Source organism: Semicossyphus pulcher, unplaced genomic scaffold (assembly GCF_022749685.1).
Source record: "Semicossyphus pulcher isolate SPU_LCO1_2020_fin unplaced genomic scaffold, fSemPul1.0.p SCAF_1, whole genome shotgun sequence".
NCBI classification, from domain to species: domain Eukaryota; kingdom Metazoa; phylum Chordata; class Actinopteri; order Labriformes; family Labridae; genus Semicossyphus; species Semicossyphus pulcher.
In genome coordinates, this window is record NW_027211603.1 from 20,519,025 (window position 1) to 20,539,114 (window position 20,090).

The window sequence follows — 20,090 nt, forward strand, 5'->3', positions numbered from 1 at the left end:
GATCAATGCCGTCTTTGACTGAACTTCACAGGGTACAAGGTGTTTCCAGCAGACAGCAGACACACACAGCAGTCGCACAAAAACAACCACCCTTGCCTCACAACTTAGACTAATCTCTGTGGAATGTCTCAGTGACAGGATTTCAGGGCATTCTGGGGCTCTGAGTTGGTCGGCCTCTTCATAGCAGCAATTTGTATGTCTGAGGAAAATCCCCCGGGATAAATCTGTAATTAAGATACAAAACCGCCTCAAGCTTAATATGACCAAAAAAAGTCAAAGACCGTGTAAAATGTGTGAGCAAGCAATGAAAACAAGTCTGATCCCAAAGATAGAAAGAAACCGGGTTTTAAAAGCACAGAGTGGGGCAGTGTGAGCTCAGACCCATCAGGCACTGTTCTTCCATAAGGAATACATCCATTTTGTTTTACTCTGAAATAAAACCCTTCAGAAAGGTATGATAGCAAAGCAGTCTGCACACAGGGGCTAGTGAAATAAAATAAGGGGCTCGTAAAAGGGCAAATACGAGCATTGTGATCTTGCTGACCTCAGGAATGATTCCAATCTTATAATTAAGTTAAACTGTATTTTTGTTCAAGTTGAAGTTGATGTAACTTTTTAATGAGCTGTTGGCTGACAAAAAAACAATGTATTTTAATTAAAAATGTTTGATCTTTATGAATGTGTCGGCCTTTTGTTAGTGTGATTTGAGTCATTTTATAGCTCACGTGTGGAGGACTGTATGTCCACTGTATATACATAGATGCCCTGTACTAAACCGTTATGCCCAGCCATTATTCCCAAAGACCTCTCTCGACCTATCATACAAAAATAAAAAAAACGTTTGTGTAAGAGGGCATAACTTGAGGATGTTTTCTTCAGGTTGTTTTTTCTTGTTCCTGTTTTAGACAGGAAAAGTGAGAACTGGCTGGTACATCTCTGGGGAAGTGTTCATTCTTTGGCCTGTGGCCCACTGTGGCCAATGTGTGTGCAATCCTCGTGAACATGAGGAACAAGAGGAAATCTTATTCTGTCTCTATGCACTCTATGAATGTGAGTCATAATCACGCTGTTTCAAATCCCACACGGATGTGTTAACTAATGACTTGTCTCTCAGAACATTTGTGTAAATGAAGGTCTCAGAGTGCAGCAATGCTTTGATAGTTCTTGTAGACAACAGCACACACATCGTTGTCTTGCTGGGGAGCACTGCATGTATGCATGTCTTTAGTGCATTCAGTGTACTACAAGCAGTGAGGGGAATGAGGGGTAGAGGGAGGAGGTGAGGTGTGTATGTGTGCGTGCATTTGGTGGGAGGAGGGTTTTGAACAGTTTCCCAATTGACCTCAGTTTGATATTTCTTAGGGTGGGGTGCACAAAACACATTTCCCAAAGTATCCAACATGTAAACAGACAATTGTGTTGCAGGGGCAGTGTAACGTCATTCATATGAGGTCATATTTCAAGTTACCAGACAGATCATTGAGCAAACAAATGAACTGCTCAAAATGATGAGTCATTCCTCAACAAGGCTTTATGCTTTGTTTTATAGTAGGATTCATTTTAAAGGGACCTGTTGTTTATTGTGTCAGTTGCATCACTGTTCCTGTTTCCAATTAGGCACTTTCCCATCTGCACGTATTTATAGTATTTTTTTTATGGGTTTAAAGGCAAAGCAACTACAAAATAAGCCTTTGAAAACACCTGTGGAAAATCAAGGTCATTCTGTCCCTATCTATGCTTTTGCAGGTTGAGAAAAGAATTCAAGCCATTGAAAGTGAGAAGTGTTACATGTCTGAATGCCTTTGCAGCTGGTAATGTTGACTTTGGAAGCCTCATGGAGCCCTGGTTGCTGCGGGCCAGGAAACATCACTAGCACTAGGGCCATGTGGGACTTCGCCTTAAAAAAAGTTTGAGATTTTTTCACAGTCCGTTGTAAGCTATCAGGCAAATAGAAGCTTGCAGTCGTACAGTGCACATGCACTTCTTTCCACAAGGCAGAAAGCAATGCTCAGTCTACTGACAGGAGAGCCAGCAGACCGACACGAAGTCAGGACATATTCTCATAGCTCTAACAGACGGTAACACCACCTGTGGGTCTTCTGAAGCCCACTTTTACTCTCCTGAGTGTGATTGCTCGTGAATGCACATTCAATCTCCTCGACTGCTGGCAGTGAAGACCTGCAGATGCACTCAACCCCAGGTTTACTTTTCAACCCGGCATCTGTCTCAACACTCATTCCAAAGCTGTGCCCACAGGAAGAGGATACACATGTTTTATTGACAGAGCTACAGGTGGTTTGAGTTTGAGTTGCGAGTGGATTTTCCCTGTGTGGTGAGCTGTGGCATCTTCAGAGCCAGGATGTTGCCTATTTTTGTGGCATGTTTGGTATTCGTCCTGCTGGGCTCGGGGCAGGCTCAGGATGCCACACAGACTCAGGGGCAGAGCCAGAGTCGGAGCCATGGGCAAGATGGAGCTGCCACCCCTTGGAGGCAGGTGATTCAGTGGGAGAACAATGGACGAGTGTTTAGCCTGCTGAACAGTGGAGCTGAGTATGTTCCCGCTGGGGCTGGAGCCCAGGACAGAGGTCCCAGGGTGGTTGTGGCAGATTCTCGTTTACGCTCTTCTCGTAGACCTCAGGGAGGCAACGTACGCAGGCAGGCTCCATCGAGAGGATCCTCCGACACTGTCCGAGGGCAGGCAAGGCATCCTTTTGGCTTTGGGCAAGTGCCTGATAACTGGAGACAAACTGCAGGCAGCACAGGTGGAGGCCAGTTCCAGGGATCTTCTAGCACTCGCTTCAGGCCATCCACAGGCTCATCGTCATCATCATCGTCATCATCCTTCTCTTCATCTTCCTATAATATACCATCCTACCCACTGAACCCATTTCCTCAACAGCCTCCCTTCCAACCAGTACCATATGACCCTAGTTTTGTGGAAGGACCAGTCAGGAGCTATGAGCCACCTTTTCAGCCAGCTGTCGGTGGAGGATATGGCGGTGGAGGATATGGTCCTGGCCAGGGGTACACTGGAGGAGGGTATGGAGTTGGACTGGCCCCAGTGCTCCCAGGATCCCCCTCTGATTTTACAGAGGATGGCTACCGTTACTTCCAGTCTTATGGCTACGCGCAAAATCCCGTAGCGCCAAATCCCGTAGCGCCAAATCCCGTAGCACCTGCACGTGCTGCCCAACCACCGTTTGCAGATGGTCTGGACCACAGATACACCCACAGCCTCTACAACCAGGAATCTGCTCCTGCTGTCCCTGCTTCTGATCCCAACCAGGCCGCACCTGTGATCGTGGACAGGACAGGACAAGTTGGTCAACAACCAGTCGGGAGCCCACAGTATGAGCAATTTCCTCCATTTGGAAGACCCCAGCCTCCTTTCCTGCAGCCCATTCCTCCTGTTAGAAATTCGCCAAACTCTGCCATAGAGAACCCCAGTATGAACGCAGGGAGTGTGTACCGACCAGAACAGAGAGGTACAGTAAGCTTTTTGTTTGGCTGTTTGGGAACTTACACCGTGTAGTCTTGATTTCTTAGTTTGTTCAGGATGTTTGCCAGAATTGTAATATTACAGGGAGAGACTGTGACACATGGGTGGGATGACAATAGATGCAACATTTTCACTTGTTGGCATTCACCCAAGGTTTGTCTTTGAAGCAGAAAATGAAAGGCTTGCCATGTGATTTCTGTTGCTGCTGGACAGAATTTGAAATATGTAAAACCCAGGGGAATGAAGACCACTCCAGAACCAAGTACACAAACCAATTTTTCCAATATTTATCTTATGTGTTTGTCAGATATCTGAGGTAATCAGAATCAAACAGCTGCTACAAATCCAGAGAAAGAGTCTCAGTTTACAAACAAAGCAAAGTGGACACAAGGTTCATCTTTTCCCACTTGTATGGTTATTGAAACCAGGTGTTGAGCAAGCCCTGCCAATCTTCAGAGAGCACACACAGAAACCTCTGTGTGTTTTTGTGGGGAGTTCTCTGCTATATGAAAGAGGACTGGTTCACGAGGCGTGTGGTGTTTGGTAATGGTTATGGTGACCTCATAGTGGGGCTGCTGGCAGGGGGGTGTTGGTGGGCCATGGCTGCCTCCTGGGCTTTAGGGCAGGAGAGGGGAAACAAGGGAGGGGGATACAGTACTTTGCCGCTCTCTGAGGGGGAGGGAGAGCGTGGAAAGTCCCTGTAACACATGGGGTCCATTGCTTAAGCTACAGGAAATCAAAGAAATATTTACTTAGAGTTCTGGTGGGAAGAATAAAAACGTACAATACCCCGGCTTAAAAAAAAGAGGATTCTGTAACTTTTAAGACACTCCCTTTGAATGTATCAGCAATTTATTTTCACAACCTACTGTACTGAAGAGGAGTTTCTACTAGTAAATGATGAGGCATAAATTACCAGGATAATTGCAAACACAAGTTTTTCTATGCTCTGACTGCCAGCGGTAGTGTCTTGTCCAAGCAGAGAGACGATGTGTACCTTCAACGAGATGCTCAGCCTTTTATTAATGCAGATTCACTTTGTTTTACTCGATCATCTGTCTCACTGTGCAGCAGTCTCTCTAGTGTGCTGTGTGTCTTTCAAGTTAATTCATTAGACACTCAAGTGCTGGGAGCCATTTCTACAACACAAAAAGCCAACATGTGTGCAGATGCCTTAGTGCTCCCAGTAATCATTGTGATAAAGATTCAGCCGTTGGGGGTTGTAGAAAAGCTGACGTTTTTATTGCACTGCTCCATAGCACTGCATTAAGCTCTTACAGTATCGGAATAACTATTATGACGTCCAAGTAAAATTTACTCTAAACTAAAATCAGCAGACACACATATTTATAACGCTAATGCTAAAGGCAATGTTGTGTTGCATCAGAGGCAGTGAAGTATATAAGACTCAATGAAAGTAAAAAAAAAACGTGTATTTCAATGGCGTAGCAATAAATAATAAAAAGTCAAATCAGTCCACCTGATCATGTGTGGCTTAAGATGGCCACTGCAACTTTGCACAAGTAGGTTGGTGCAGGTTTAGCATTGGAGGCAAGCTTTACCATCAGCAACCAAAGGGTTTGAATAACTGGCATGATAATGTTTACCACTTCCTCATTTGTCATTCATCATTGCTTTTAATGTCAATTGGACAGTTTGTCGTTAGACAGTTTGTTCCCACATAGTAATAGGGTTTGGTGGTGGTGGTGGTTTGTTTGGTGTTGGTGGTCTTAGTGTGGTATAAAAGCATGAAGAACTCTACACAGCGTACTTAAAGTTGTTAACCAGATAGATCCACAGGTAGGTCACATAGGTCTTTTCTCAACCCATATTGGCGTTGTCCAGTTGGTGACGGTAACGCAGCGTATGTGGCTTCAATACACCAATAAAATATGACAGAAGAAAATGACCAGCCAAATCAATAGCTAATGTAGCTAGCTTCGGCGTGCTAGTCGCTAGCCTCGGAAGCTAATGACCAGCCTAGCCGGTAGCCGATCCATTGGGTTGCTAGCTTCAGCGTGCTAGTCGCCAGCCTCAGAAGCTAATGACCAGCCTCACCAGTAGCCGATCCAATGGGTTGCTATGTTAGACGCATGACTTGCCTACCCGGTCGAAACAAGTGGCTTCTCATTTACCAGCGCTGGCTTATCATTGGCCAGATCAGTAGCAAGGATACAGCCTCCTTCGGTCTTAATTTCGTCCTGTTCCTTGCGCCATATTCAGCAAGACACTTAAGCTTTAAGGGACCATCGTTTATAATGGTACAACACCCTCAAGTCATGTCCACTTGACAAAGGGGCAGAACACCAGTTCTGATACAGACTGAAAAAGTGGAAGGTGTGTTCCTGAGTCTCGACCATTGTCTACTGTCTTTCTTTCCCCTGAGAAATCCCTATGTGGTATGACCTAGCAAACTGTCAAAGAATAGATGACTAACATGGAATGTGCAGCATCCATTTGGCTTAATGCACTAATAATCGTGCAGCATCCCTTTAGCTTAATCTATCTTTAGATTAAGCAAAATAGTCAAGGCAAGTAACGACAAGACAAGAGAGACTGACAAGAGAGCAAAGGGTTTATAAAGTACCTGACAACATACAGATTTTTCATTTTAGATGACCTCAATGAATTTCAAGTACTCCACTCTGTCAAGTTTTTTTTTTTACAGCAAACAGCTTATAGCTTGAAGCAGGAGTATCTACAGAGGGAGCTCTCATGTCTTTTATTATGCTATATTAGATCGTATAAAGACTACGGCAAGATTCAGTTTCTTTTCTCTGTGCCCCACTTGGAGTGTAATTTGTGGCTTTGTCACATGCTGTCTAGAGCTGATCAGCTTTGGCTTCTGAATGCACTTTATCCCACTGAAAGAGACCCAATTTCACATTTCAAAAGATTAGGGGACAGAGAACAAAGCCTTCCTGGGGTGAGCAGAAAAAAGTGGGGTTGAGAGTTCTGTTGGAAAACCTCAACGTTTCACACTGCTCTTACAGTGTTTACATGGTCTGCCTCAGGAAGTTCCCCCTGTCCCATACTTCTGCCTGAGAGAGAGAGCTGTCAGATGGGATGTTTACACGATGCCCCAAAAGGCAAAGTACATGGAGGGGTCTCACCGTGATGTTAAACACTGGGTTAATATGAAGTAGGAAACTTCCTGTCTGGTTTCCATAAACAGACTGTAACTAAAGCCCAAAATCTAAAGATAACAGCCCATTATTTCATCATATATTATTCTAGTCCTTGGTTTAAGCTTGCTGCAGCTGAAGTTAAACGTTGTACATCATTTTTGTGATTTAATGAAAGTTCCCAGGCTTAGAGGTCAGATGGTTTGACTTTCACTTGCTTGAACAAGCGCAGATTAAAGCTTGTCTGGTCTTTGTGAGCTAACAGAGAGGGGTGATAAGACATTCCCTCTGACAACTAAGGCCTGCTTTTTTTTTTTTTTTTTTTTTTACTTGTTCTTTAGATTTTCTGACAGATTTGGTCAGTGGCCCACTTTTAAAAACAGCAATGGTGTGAGATCACTGTTGTTTTACCCTGGCAAGCACGTTCTACCTCACCGTGTCTGTGTCTGGCTCTCTCGCTGTATATCCGTGCACCTTTGCCTTCCTACATCTCTTCATCTCTGTCACTCGCTTGCAGAAATCAAAGTATGAAAAACAGAGGCTGCATTGCAACAAGCACTCCTGTGATACTCCGGCTCAGATATTCCAGAGTTAAGCCTTATCCCCAAAAGATATGACTAGTCATGTTACGTTTGCCATGGTAAAGGTTTAGCTGAAGTGACACATTCATATTAAGATTAGCGTCAAGGAAGATCACATCACATTAGCCAAGAGGGCAAGACATTATTGGTATGAAAATACTTCCCTAATGACAAGAGGGATTTTGTGAGAAGCAAATTGTATCCAGCATTAGGAGTTGATGTATTGCAAGTGTAGGTATGTGTCTGAGGAATTTGGGGAGCCACGTGAGGCCCAAATGTACCCTGCTCTCTCACCCCTGTGTGAGGGTCAAAAGTGCGGCATAAGAAAACCATAATAATAATTTTGAGTTAACCGTAATTAGTGGCCAATGGCTCTCTCTTGAGTGACCCAGGCTTAAACTGCAGGCACTGTTGCCCTTCTTTTCCATCAACACCATCATGAATACCAAGTAATAAAATACTGATGAATTCTTCTGTTTCTGAGACGTTCACTTTCAGCGCTCGGAAGGGTTAGAATTAAGAGAGATCAAAAGGTGACCTGTGATATTGTCTGTCTTTCATTTCAGGTTTGCCTGACCTGGTTCCCGATCCCAACTATGTCCAGGCTTCCACGTATATCCAGAGAGCACACATGTATTCTCTCCGCTGTGCTGCTGAAGAAAAATGTCTCTCAAGGTAAATCAGCTGTGGATGTCTGTCACTCACTTTCAGTTCTTTTTAATTGAAAAGTTCCTGTATAAAAAAATGTTCCTTTCCCTCCTTCCGTGTCTTAAAAGCTCTGTGCCTTAGTGGTTAGCGCACACAAGCATTCAAGTGTGGTAAATTGCAAACAATAATTTCCTGTCTTAATGCATCTCTCTGATAGGCTGGTGTCCTGCTCAGATTGTACCCCGCTTTGGGTCATGCACTGACAACAATTCTGTGCTTTTTATAAAGGATTAACATTTTTAATAAGCTGCTTCACCTTTGGGTTGCATGAACCAGCAATTGAACTATCTACAATGAAACGCAGCCTCCAGGTTTATATCAGTTCTTTTCAACAATATCTGAAGCTCAGGGAGAAAAAAAATGACCAGCACAGAAGTGAACTTAATCCCGGCCACCTTCAGGGATTTAGGCTCTCGTTAGTTTCATTTCTCTGTTGCGGATATAGCATCCCCTGAGCCCCAGGCCTGGACCCTTTTGACTGCCTCCGCACTAAGGACACTATTGAAATGATGGAAGTGTGCAGTCCCCACGGATGCTCTATTTGCCCTCTTCCCATCACAAGCACATCCATCCCTCAAAGCCTTTTCATATCCTGTCTGAGTTTGCCGCAATCACCGACAGATGGCCTGTTGTAATTTGCCGTACACTCCATTGTCAACAACAGCCACAAGATGAATGGCTTAGATCTTCAGAGGTAGTGTGAACTGGAGGTTCTTTCACACAAAAAGGAAACGGTGCTACAGAATGTTCCCTCTCGTCATGTTGAAACTGTGTATTTGGAGAGCTGGTTGTAATCTGTAGATTGAATTATTTAGCAGATATGCTCCTGCCTCCGAGCCTTGCCGGTTCTCCTCTTCTCCTCCTTGTCTTAGATATGAGAAACACACATTCTGACATTTTTTTTGTGCAGCCTCTTGTGCAGTTTCCCTCACTGTTTTTTGTCTTGATGTATGTGTTTGCCATTCAGCTCTGCCTATAGCCCTGAGACCACTGACTATGATGTAAGGGTCCTGCTGCGATTCCCACAGAGGGTGAAGAACAAAGGGACCGCTGACTTCATGCCTAACAGACCGCGTCATACCTGGGAGTGGCATAGCTGTCATCAGTAAGTGCTTAATACGAAACACATTTAGCCCCAATCAGTGAGTTATGCTTTACTGACCTTTAGCTGTTGTGGTAACCAGGGACATCGTTAGCAAACATGTTTATGTCAATCTGACATCCATCTAATTAATGCACACATAGACTGGCTAATGTTCATCACCTTAAACATGACTTGTATCAAACAAGTATGACCATCTTACAGATTGTATTGGCATAAAGGAGGCATTGATGACTTAATGGTTGAATGTAGTGAAGTGAAGAAAACACTAAGGTAGGAATTATTTTCGATGTTACTCTCGTGGACTGTTGCTTCTCTGGTGATGGCCCACCCCACGAACACGGCCTTGGCATTACTATATTAAATGGCTGGATTCATGGTGGGTTCTCAGGTAGTGAAAGTATGCTGTTAAAATAGTCAGAATACACAGCGTACTGAGTCTATGTCTGCTAAACTGATGTTGCCCAAGTCAACACCATTAGTGCCCTTTAAGATCTGTTTTGAGCCCTTCTGCAAAACAAGGTAAGGTTTGTCCTAGTTAGTGAATCTATGTCTAGCTGGGATACGGACGTGACCCGCTGGTCTAAAGCATGGCCTGAGATAGAAAGGTTGTAATCATAACTCACCTTGCTGATAAACACTTCATTCAGCCTGATTGACATGTTTGCAGTTACTGACCGTGGACTGTAGTTTGCTCCCTTTTTTCCTAAGCTAAGTGGTCAGAGCACGGTAGGTGACTGCACCTCTGTTCAAAGGCACTCCATCACCTACATCAGTGAATGCCTCAACGTACATAGCTATCAGTGACTGACTGGGTCAGTTCAGTAGTTCCTCCAGTCTGTTGCTAGTCCCAGCTGTCATGTTAACTTTCACAATCCTGAACAAGCACTGCACATAAGCGTAATGGCTCAGCAGCCTGTTATTCACAAGAGTTATACACTTGTGATGGTTCTGTGCAATCACTGTCTTTTGGCAGCTCATTTGGGACCTCTACTGCTTAATCAATTAAAGTGGTGATTCACTTTGACAACTGTAAAGATTTGTTTAGACATCCACCTTTAGTTTAAACTAATACAACTGAGTGGTAGCAACCTCCACCCTCTTAGCGTTGGGAGTTGGATGTTGAGCCAGCCCAAGATCCCCAGTCGGCCTCATTATATCCAGATGGACAACAGGAGAAGAATCACTTCAGTAGTAAATTATTTTGGATGTAACTCTGAGTTACAATATGAGTGGGCTGTTGCTATTTCTCTGATAGCGATGGCCCACCGCACGAACATGGCCTTGGCATTACCATTTTAAATGGCTGGGTTCATGGTGGGTTCTCTGGTCGTGAGAGTGTGCTGTAAAACAGTGTGTGGATGTTTGTTCACACCACTCTGTCTGCTCAGCAGCAGCATTAGGAGACAGAGCACTGAGTCTATGTCTGCTGAAGTTATGTTGCCAAAGTCAACGTCATTTGACTGAAGATTAGGGGTCTTAGTGTCCTTTACGAGCTGTGTTGATCCTTCTGCAAAACAAGGTAACATTGGTCCTAATAATAGTGAAAAGAACACATATGTTTGAGTTTCCTGGTTTAATAAGGGGGTCCTTTAGAGAGCGAGCACTGTGTAAAATGGCCTAACAGGACAATAAACTTCCACACTCCAATTTACATGACAAATAATGGTATGTAGCTTCTGTGTTTGATTCGTTCAGCAAGTAGTTTTCATATTGCGTCCTTCTCAGTGGGCAGATTTCAGGTGATTTAGTAACCCGGTCGTGGCTGGGATTGAACATGATGGGCTGGGACTGCTGATGAGGTGATTTTGGGGTATCTCTATTGTTTTATGACGTGATATTCCTCGTCGACCGGCTCTTATCTCTGTTTCAGCATGTCCACCCAGTGACATTATCGCCAAGTTCTGCTTTACTGCCCTCATCTTAGAGGAATGTTGACTGGCCGTTCGGAGATTGGCAGTGTTGTTGCTATCTGACATCAGTCTGCATTTACACTGTGGTTCCCAGGAGGCTCCAAGCCAAGGCAATCATTCCACTGAGTGTGTGATCAGAATGACAAATCAATCCATTTTTCTTGTCAATCCGACACCAGATCACACAGCTGCTAAAGTATGATGGCGTGGATGTGGGTTACTGGGACAGGGTGTTTGTTAACAAAGAAATCTCTGAAGGGGAAGAAAAGCTCTCAGCCAGATTCTCACCATAAACTTTTCCTGCCCTACATTTTTGTTGGATAAGCTGTGGAGTTGACAGTTTTGCTCTTCATTACATTCACCCCTATCTTTCTCACTGGAGTATAAGAGGAAGGGAAGGGAATAACATCCTCTGGAGTATCACGGGCTGTGAAAATGTTGGAATTCTCGACATTTTTTACACAAATGAGGACACAGATTTCCAAGTGGAAGCTTTTTTTATGCAGTCAGTTTGAGAAACAAGTGGAAATGATTAACATGCATTGTTCATTTGGTAGTTCTTTTTCTCAGTCATTACGTTACAGCTTTATTAATGTAACCTTTCTGCTATTTGTGCAGGTGCTTGAACATATGTCTTCATATCCTGGTTGCACTTAGTGAAAGACAAATGTCAGGCCAGTGCTAAATCATTTTCAAACAACCTACAGTAGTTCGCTGTGTTTTACAACCTCAGCCGCCGACCCTTAAAGTCTTGTTTGTTACAACACAAGTGGAAAATGACTCACAACTATGAACAAGGATTGGAATGTTTCGTACATTACAAATACAAGTTATTCTTGTTAAGTCCTCTACGTGTCCTTCCAACACTACATTCTCTAAAGGTGACATAGACAGTGACGGGATCCAGGAATCCAAGATCAAGGAATCCAAGCAGGCTTGGGACCCTTTTTTTTCCTCTGCTTCCCGAACTTTCTTTTCCACACACACACACATGCACACACATACTGTAGATAATCATCTCAAGACTGCCACGAAATGAATGCCAGTCTCAGGAACACAAACAAAGACTGTGCTTCAACCCTTCAACAAGCCCTCCAATCCCCTCCCTGGTTTCTGCACAAATGTGAATATATTCACTCATGAGTGTTGCACAAAAGCCTATTAACATACATCTGCATGTGAACAGAGACCGAAGATTATTTTGTACCCGCAGGAATAATAAAGATAGTGTTTCTACCTGAGAATAACTCATAATTGATTGCCTCTGGAATGGAAAGAATAACTCTCTGAATGGTCGCTTGCTCCGTCAGTGGAAAGTACCCACTTTTCCTTCCAAGTCATCCTTCAATCTTTAATGACTGTTCCAGTAAAAGCTGTTGCTTTGCTGAAACACGGGCCGTGAAGTGAGGCGAAAGGGCAATGTTTATGTAGTCTGACTGTAAGAGATCTAGTGCTTACATCACCTGCTACAACAACTGAAGTCAACAGCATTGAAGTAGCCCTTTAAGAATCGATGGATAACAGCATTATGACAGCGATCCTCGTAGGCTGTGAAATTATTGGTATCAACAGGTAATTTTTTAATCTTTGTGTTTCTATCTAATCCATTCATTCTGGAGCTGGAGATTTGACTGGTACCATTATAGTTGTTATGAATCTACATGTGTTTCAGACTCTAATTACATTTTTTGTAAGAGTCGACTAAAATATTTAGAAAAATCTTTGTGATTCAGCGCAAAACAATGATGAACACACAGTTAGATAATAACCTGCTTTAGTACATTAAGGTAGGATTTATTGCTAAAGTGCTTCATTATATTGCAATCAGTTTAGCTACATGTGGCTAATATTTGAATCTGGAATTACTTTACATACTATGGGAACTTTGGGCTGCATGGTAGTTCAGTGGTTAGCACTGTCACCTTAGAGCTACAAGGTTCCTAGTCCCAGTTCTGATGAAGTGGGCCTTTCTGTGTGAAGTTTGCATGTTCTCCTCGTCCATGCGTGGCTTCCTCCCCCAGTCCAAAGACATGCTCGTTAGGTCTGAATTGCCTGTAGGTGTGAATGTGAAAGGTCTCTATGCGTCAGCCCTGTGACTGACTGGCGATCAGTCGTGTACCACACCTCTCGCCCAATGACAGCTGGGATAGGCTCCAGCCCACCTGCGACCCTGAACAGGAAAAGCAGTGATAGATAACGGATGGATGGGAACTTTGCTATGTTAGATGAACAGACACAAATCTACAGAGAAACCATAGCAAGATATGCATATCTATATATTATATATTATGAGTTTTAAATGAGGCATCTTGCTAAAAGTCAATCACATGAAGAAAGTAAAACAAACAACCAGAAAAATAATGAAATGGTGAAGTATGGTGTTTTAGACAGGATGCATTTTTTGCTGTTAAGTTGTTTACAGCGCTGTGCATCAATTTAACAAACCAAATATAAGGCTTTTTCCATTAACATCTAATCATGTTGTCACTCTACTCTGTGCAAATGTGCTCTGCAAAAAAGCGAGTAGCATCCCGGGTCACTTTGACATTTGGGAGACGTCCAAGCCAAATACATGTAGCAGCTAATATTACTGATGATTTCAAATGGACCAGCTCATTGACAGAGTCACTCACTGAGAGTCACCGGGTTCATCCTCTGGTTCAGTTGAGATGATCAGTGGCCATGTGCACCCAGGCTTTCATAAGCTGCTAAAGCTGTGCAAACAAACACACTGCAACCAGCACACCAACACACACACACACACACACTGTGGTACACACACAGAGAGACACAGATGTGTGCAAGTACACATAAAAGTTCCCACAAGTGCCCGCACACACAAACCATCACACACACACACACACACACACCTCTGATCTTGCAGACTGATACAAGCTAATTAACAGCATTCATACATCATTAGGGTGTTAATGTTGTGCTACAGCAGTACTTTATTGTTGCCATTAATTAGTATCCATTGTCCTTTGATATTTTATGATGTGTTCAGTCAAGGTGCAACATCACTTACAAAGATGTGAACAGACGAGGTCAAGGGGTTGAACACACAATGCAATAACATCAGTGTTTGAATTGTACTTGTACTTCAATTTGTTTGAGCTACATTTGAGCAAACTGACAATGCAGTTAGAAAAGAGGCCGACCAACTCAATAAAGTGACAATTATTTCTCCTTAAATCCAGTTTTTGTCAGTGTAATACATAACAGAAAACACAGGATGAACTTAAACCCTTTGATTGCACAACTTACCTGAGACGTTTGTTTCACTTTTGACTGCATCACCGGTCTCCTGCTTGTTCCGACAGACACTACCACAGTATGGATGAGTTCAGCCATTATGACTTAATCGAGGTCAGCACTGGCCGGAAAGTGGCCGAGGGACACAAGGCCAGCTTCTGTTTGGAGGACACCACCTGTGACTTTGGTCACCTGAAGCGCTACGCCTGCACCGCTCACACTCAGGTAACAAAGCAAATAAAAACGTGCTATTTTTATCATGTTATCAAGCACGAGGCCAATGCTGTATTGACTATTTACTAGTGTAGCTGTGAAAAGTCACACAGTATTAGTAAACTCTAATAACATTTCTGCTTTTAATGCTCAATAATGTGCACCAGATGTACTGTGGTTATTTATGAGCCCTGCTTTCTGTTTGTTGCTACATTAACAGCTGGGTTTTATTCAGTTGTCTGTTAATGCTAAACTGTTTTTGACTCGGATCAGTATTCCTCGTGAGCATCTCTCCTCCCCTCTGTTTCTTCAGGGTCTGAGTCCGGGCTGCTACGATACATACAATGCTGATATTGACTGCCAGTGGATCGATATCACAGACATCCAGCCTGGAAACTACATACTAAAGGTAGGAGTCAAGAGAGAGTCTAGTGTGCATGGAGTGCACGAGGCGGGTTTTGTGGACGGGACAGGATACACACATGGTGGAAGTACAGGAAGGTCAAGGTCACCCAAACAAATTGATTTGAGTTATAAAAAAGTTACCGAAGTTAAAGGTTCTATACTTATCTGGAGTTTCTAGAGTTTTAGTGTGCAGCGTTTTCTGGCTAAGTCTCAACAATTGTGTTTCAACAATTACTGTGCATTCTCTTTTTAGCTCAATGTTTAATGATGATGGTGAAGTGTGATGTATCCTCTGTCCTGTGTCTTTCAGCTTCAGGTGAATCCCAAGTTCTTGGTGCTGGAATCAGACTTTACCAACAATGTGGTCCGGTGTAATATACACTACACAGGACGCTTTGTTACAACGACCAACTGCAAGATAGCACAGTAAGTACGACAGAATGTATAAGCGGTTACCACACAGTTGGAAATTGGTCTGTGAGAGTGTTGCGTATATTTGGAAAGTTTTAAAAATGTGATGCCTAATTTGTAGAAGTAAAAGGTTGAAAATCTTCAGTCCTTTTGTAGAACGGAAGCTAAAAAGCGAACTGTAAATCATTTTCCGCCTGAGTTACGCTGAAGCACACGACAGCGTGGCAGCTTAGTGCAGTTTTATGAAGAGCCTCGGTGTGGTTTGAATTACTTAGAGGACCTAATGGGTTCCTGGCTGAAATATTTGATGATATAATGAATGAGGTTCTCATTCTCCAGTTAAGATTAATAGCCTCTGAAACTTTGATACTTTCCCTCAAAGGGAGATCTCAGAGAGTTGAACTTTAAAATAGCTCTATTAGGAAGTGTATCATTGCACTCAAAATTGCTATCATATCCTCTTAAAAAGACTTTATATGGAGAGTGGATATACACGAGCGAAGCATCATTAGGTACAAGTGCTGCAGCCCGTCTCCCTTAGTTTCACTGGTAGTGTGAATCATACACTTAAATATGTTTGACAAAGCTTTTACAGACCCAATGATTGGTGAAAATTAAAGATAGGTACTGATGCCAATAATAGAATTACTTACTTAATATATCCACAATGTTCAAATTTCAAACAAATCATCATAATTATCATTGCATATACATGAAATACCTTTTTAGTTCAATAAACAGCACTACTGGGGCTAACTAGTTCTGCACTGCTGTTATATTTATGTTGTGTTCATGGAACGTGTGCATGTTTTAACCCCTCTCACTAGATCCTGGATCTAAAATAAGTTTATTTAAAAGTCAGCCATAGAAGTGATCAAACAATTCATGAAGCTTGAATTAGCTAGCATGAAATCTTTTGGCAACTGGTGTCATTTGTCATTATTTAAGAAATGGTTTTAAGAGGCAAATCTGCCACAGTTTTCCATGTACATTGTTATTTGCAGTGTGAGAACACAACAGGGGCGGGGCTTAGGAAAGAGTCAGTTATTGTCAATAAAACCGCTATATACCAATGTCTGCAAATGGATGCAGAATCTGTAGGTCATATTGGGTGTCCGGGGGCGCTGGTTTAGCTCAGTTGGCAAGCGCCCCATGTACAGAGGCCACAGTCCTCGACGCACTGATCGTAGGTTGGACACCCGGTCATTTGAAGGGGACCAGAAGGCGCTTTTTAATGTCCATAACGTTTATCGGGACGTGAGTCATGCACATAACAATCGTGTCATTGATGTTGTCTCTCAACTACATTCTCATGCCTCAAACTAATTGTTGGACTGTCAACAATGTACAGCTAATGGAAGAGTGAGTCTTTCCCCAGATATCCATTATCAGTTGTAAGGATATCTGCTGGCTGTACTGGAAGTGCCGAAATATGGGCCAAAGTATTAGGCTGAGCTAAACTCATTATCAGATGGTAGCTGTTTAAACACGATCAATGAATAGGAGAGTAAGGGGAGTTTATAGTTATCACTTTTGTACGTTTTGTATCTGCATAAATGATTTTGTTATTTGTTAGGTGAAACTGATTAATAGATTTATATCAGCAGATATTTAGTTTGAACCCCGTCAGATAGTTTGTGCTGTATCTCATATCGCATTGAAGTTTACAAAGTAAACAAACTTGATTTCCGCTGTCTGATTATTTTGCAGGTCTTGATCGGGCACTGGAAGGCTGCCACGCTTCACTGACCCTGATTGCTATTCCATTGAAATGTGAATGGAATCCATTTGTTGTTGGCTCATTGTCAGTGTTGTTTGTCTCTGTTATTTTGTGCTGTCTCTGTATGCTGGACCCGTTGCAAACAAGGGTCCACTGGCACTGAAGAGAACATGGGGGTTTAAAGCACACACACACACACACACACACACACAGTTGCATAACACATATTGCACGTTGATATCCCCGCAGTGTCATCCCATCCCTGCAATCCACGTTTACAATGTCCTACCAACTATATTTCCCTTCTCGTAGCTCCAGCGGTCTGGTTTGGTTAATGTTAGCACATGTCATTGACTTTCAAAAGAGGTATCTGCACGGGAAAAAAAAAAACAATCTCTGCACACCCCCGGCGGAGTGGCTCTGCTTGAATTATAAATAAAGCGTGAAATGGTGGCGTCGTTGAAATGAGTCGCTCCAGACAAGTCAGAGTTCAGCTGCAATCCAACAAGTAAAATTAGGGGACAAAGCCTTCCCAGGTGCATTCATCCATGCAGTGTGGGGACGAGCAGAGATGACTCAGAGGAACTCTAATGTGTTAGTTTTTCTACACTGCCTCAGTGGGTCAGGCTGGGGGACTGTCATTCCCTGGGCACATCCTGGTTAATGTTGTGTTAAAAGGAAGACAGCAGGTCTTATTTGCATTTGTCAACTCCAACAAATTATAAGTCAACAGAAAGACAGGCTGACGATACTCGGCGCTGTATCCCGTTAAATCCTGCCATATTAGCGTTGCCCCTCTTATTATTTTATAGTCAATCTGAAACAGGAAGTTCAACTAACAGAAAATAGTGTATTCCAGAAACAAGACTCACAATAAGCTGTATGTTTACATTGTCCTGGGGCCTCTTCTTCAACTACCAACACTGGTCACATGGTACATCTGAACCCTTTGAAGAATGTATATAGACATATTCCACTGATGCATGACTTACATGATGATTATATGTTGTTACTGATTGTACTTTTCTGTATCCTGTTTAACTGTTACTGTAATTTTTGAAGCTCATTGAACTTAGCTATATAAATATACAGTATATATTTTCTTGGAATCAAATGATTTAAATCTAACAGTAAACAGACTTAGTGTTATAATGCAGAGTGTCGGAAAGCTGTCTTTACCTACCTCTCCAATGAGCTGTTGTTTCCTGTTAGCTGTTTGTGGCTGCACGCAGCTAAAACCCTCAAATCTGTTGGTTATACTTAAAAGCACAGGATGTGTTACGCAAACAGTTTATTAAGCAGTATTTCAAAATACTTAAACATATAATCCTTAAGCTTTCAGTCAGTTTAGTTACCTCTAATACTACTGTACATCAAACACTCCTTGAGCAGCTACTCAGTCAGCAGCAACCCACCAGAAGATAAACTGATGTATCCGTTTATTGTGGAATCAACAAATTCACATCGTAGCAAGGCAGTCGGTATATAATTGACCTTCTTACATCATGTCATGAGCAACTGCAATGTGATATCTTGTGTGTAACATTGCTGAGAAGTTGTGCAGCTATTGGACCTTCTTCTTCCGTTAATCCCCGATCTGATTTTTTGAGGCCTTTTTGAGAAACAATCTAGTTAACTCAAACCGTGATGAGAAATATTCTACTTCCTGTAATCTCTTCACATGTTCAGCCATCCCATACTCTGACGGTTTCAAACAATTAACAGAGAGGATGATATGAATGGGATAAAAATACACTGCATTACATGCATGCATATTTGCCTTGTGCATGCAAAGCCAACTTGAATGTAACAAACGCAGGACTGTCGGGCCTCGTCACTAACAATTAGAACTACTTTATGGAGAGGGAATTACTCAGTGGTAATACATTTAATGGCTAATGCAGAAAAATGGCGACCATAAAAAGGATCGCAAGTAAACTCCCGCATACTGGAACGCTGCCAGCCCGTTTGCCTGATGAAGGTCGAGTACCGGAACGTTCCGAGCAACAGCAAGTTGGACAGTGTGCGGGAATTTAGTTATAATTTTTTGACAGATTTTTTGCTCTCCTACGCACCTGTGCTATCCAACAGATGTATGAAGTTTGTCTCTTCTTTGGACCATCAAAAGGATCAAAAATAAACTTTAATAACATGAAGATCTGAAGGACAGTATCCCTAATATCTAGAAATTTAATTACTGAAGTTTTTTTTTGCTGTACAACAATTTGTAGAAGCCATAATCGCTTTGCTTTTATTCTTCAATTTCAAAGGTTTTTGTTGTTTTTCTACAGAATGCTTTTAATGAAGAAAGGCCTCGTCTTTGGTATCCAACTATTAACCATAGTGCTTGGGTCTTATATTTTACTGTACGTTGTCAGATTTTAATTTGATCAGTATTTTATTTTTGCTTTGGTTGCTAATGATCATACTGTACCATCACTGAAAGGAACACGTCGTTCTGACATCCAGGGGAACAACAGCACAGGAGTGGGTGACAGTTTTACAGCATCTTTGACATGTGCTGATGAAATTTGTATTTTCCAACAGTGAAAACCTGTCAAAAATGTCATATACAATAAATACATTTACACCTCAGCTGTGTGCTCTGAATGGAATATGAATGCTCTGAATGGAATATGAATGCTCTGCACCACCAGTGTCGATCACCGCGCCTCAATCTGCGGGTTTACATATCAGCAGATTCAAAGGGAATGCTGTGTGACAGGTGTGACAAGTTACTGCATTCATCCCCTTCATACAAGATTAGGTGTGATGTGTTTAATGCATTAACGTATTTCCTTTGGTACTGTATGTAATGTTGTTATGCACGATTCAGGCAGGGATGGAAATGTGACCTTTACAAATACGGAAAACACTGCATACAAGATTCCTGCAGACAGCGAATGTAACATCTGGGTGCATAGAAAATAAATCAGTCACACTAGTTTTGTGGTCCAGTTTGCACAATCTGATGTGTTGATGTGTTTGTAGACGTCCTGTAAAACAAAATGCGATCGTGTCATATTTCCATCATTGTCACATACTGTCAGCAGCAGCCAAAGATGCACTCCTCAGAGAGCGTGCTTATTGACAGGGACAATTTGACGTCATTTGAGCATCACATCATGCATAGAGCCAACACACGGCCATGTCGCAGT

The 20,090-nt window shown here is 42.5% G+C and overlaps 1 protein-coding gene across 1 annotated transcript; it reads left to right on the forward strand.

Annotated features, from left to right (window-relative positions):
- The first annotated feature begins 1,986 nt into the window (after nt 1-1,986).
- loxl1 (lysyl oxidase-like 1) lies at nt 1,987-19,527 on the forward strand. Its single transcript, XM_069661399.1, has 7 exons — nt 1,987-3,485; nt 7,772-7,880; nt 8,881-9,018; nt 14,252-14,408; nt 14,710-14,805; nt 15,112-15,227; nt 16,923-19,527. Exons 1-7 carry the CDS (start codon nt 2,360-2,362, stop codon nt 16,927-16,929), a joined length of 1,749 nt encoding a protein of 582 aa, XP_069517500.1. The 5' UTR covers nt 1,987-2,359; the 3' UTR covers nt 16,930-19,527.
- The last annotated feature ends 563 nt before the right edge of the window (nt 19,528-20,090 follow it).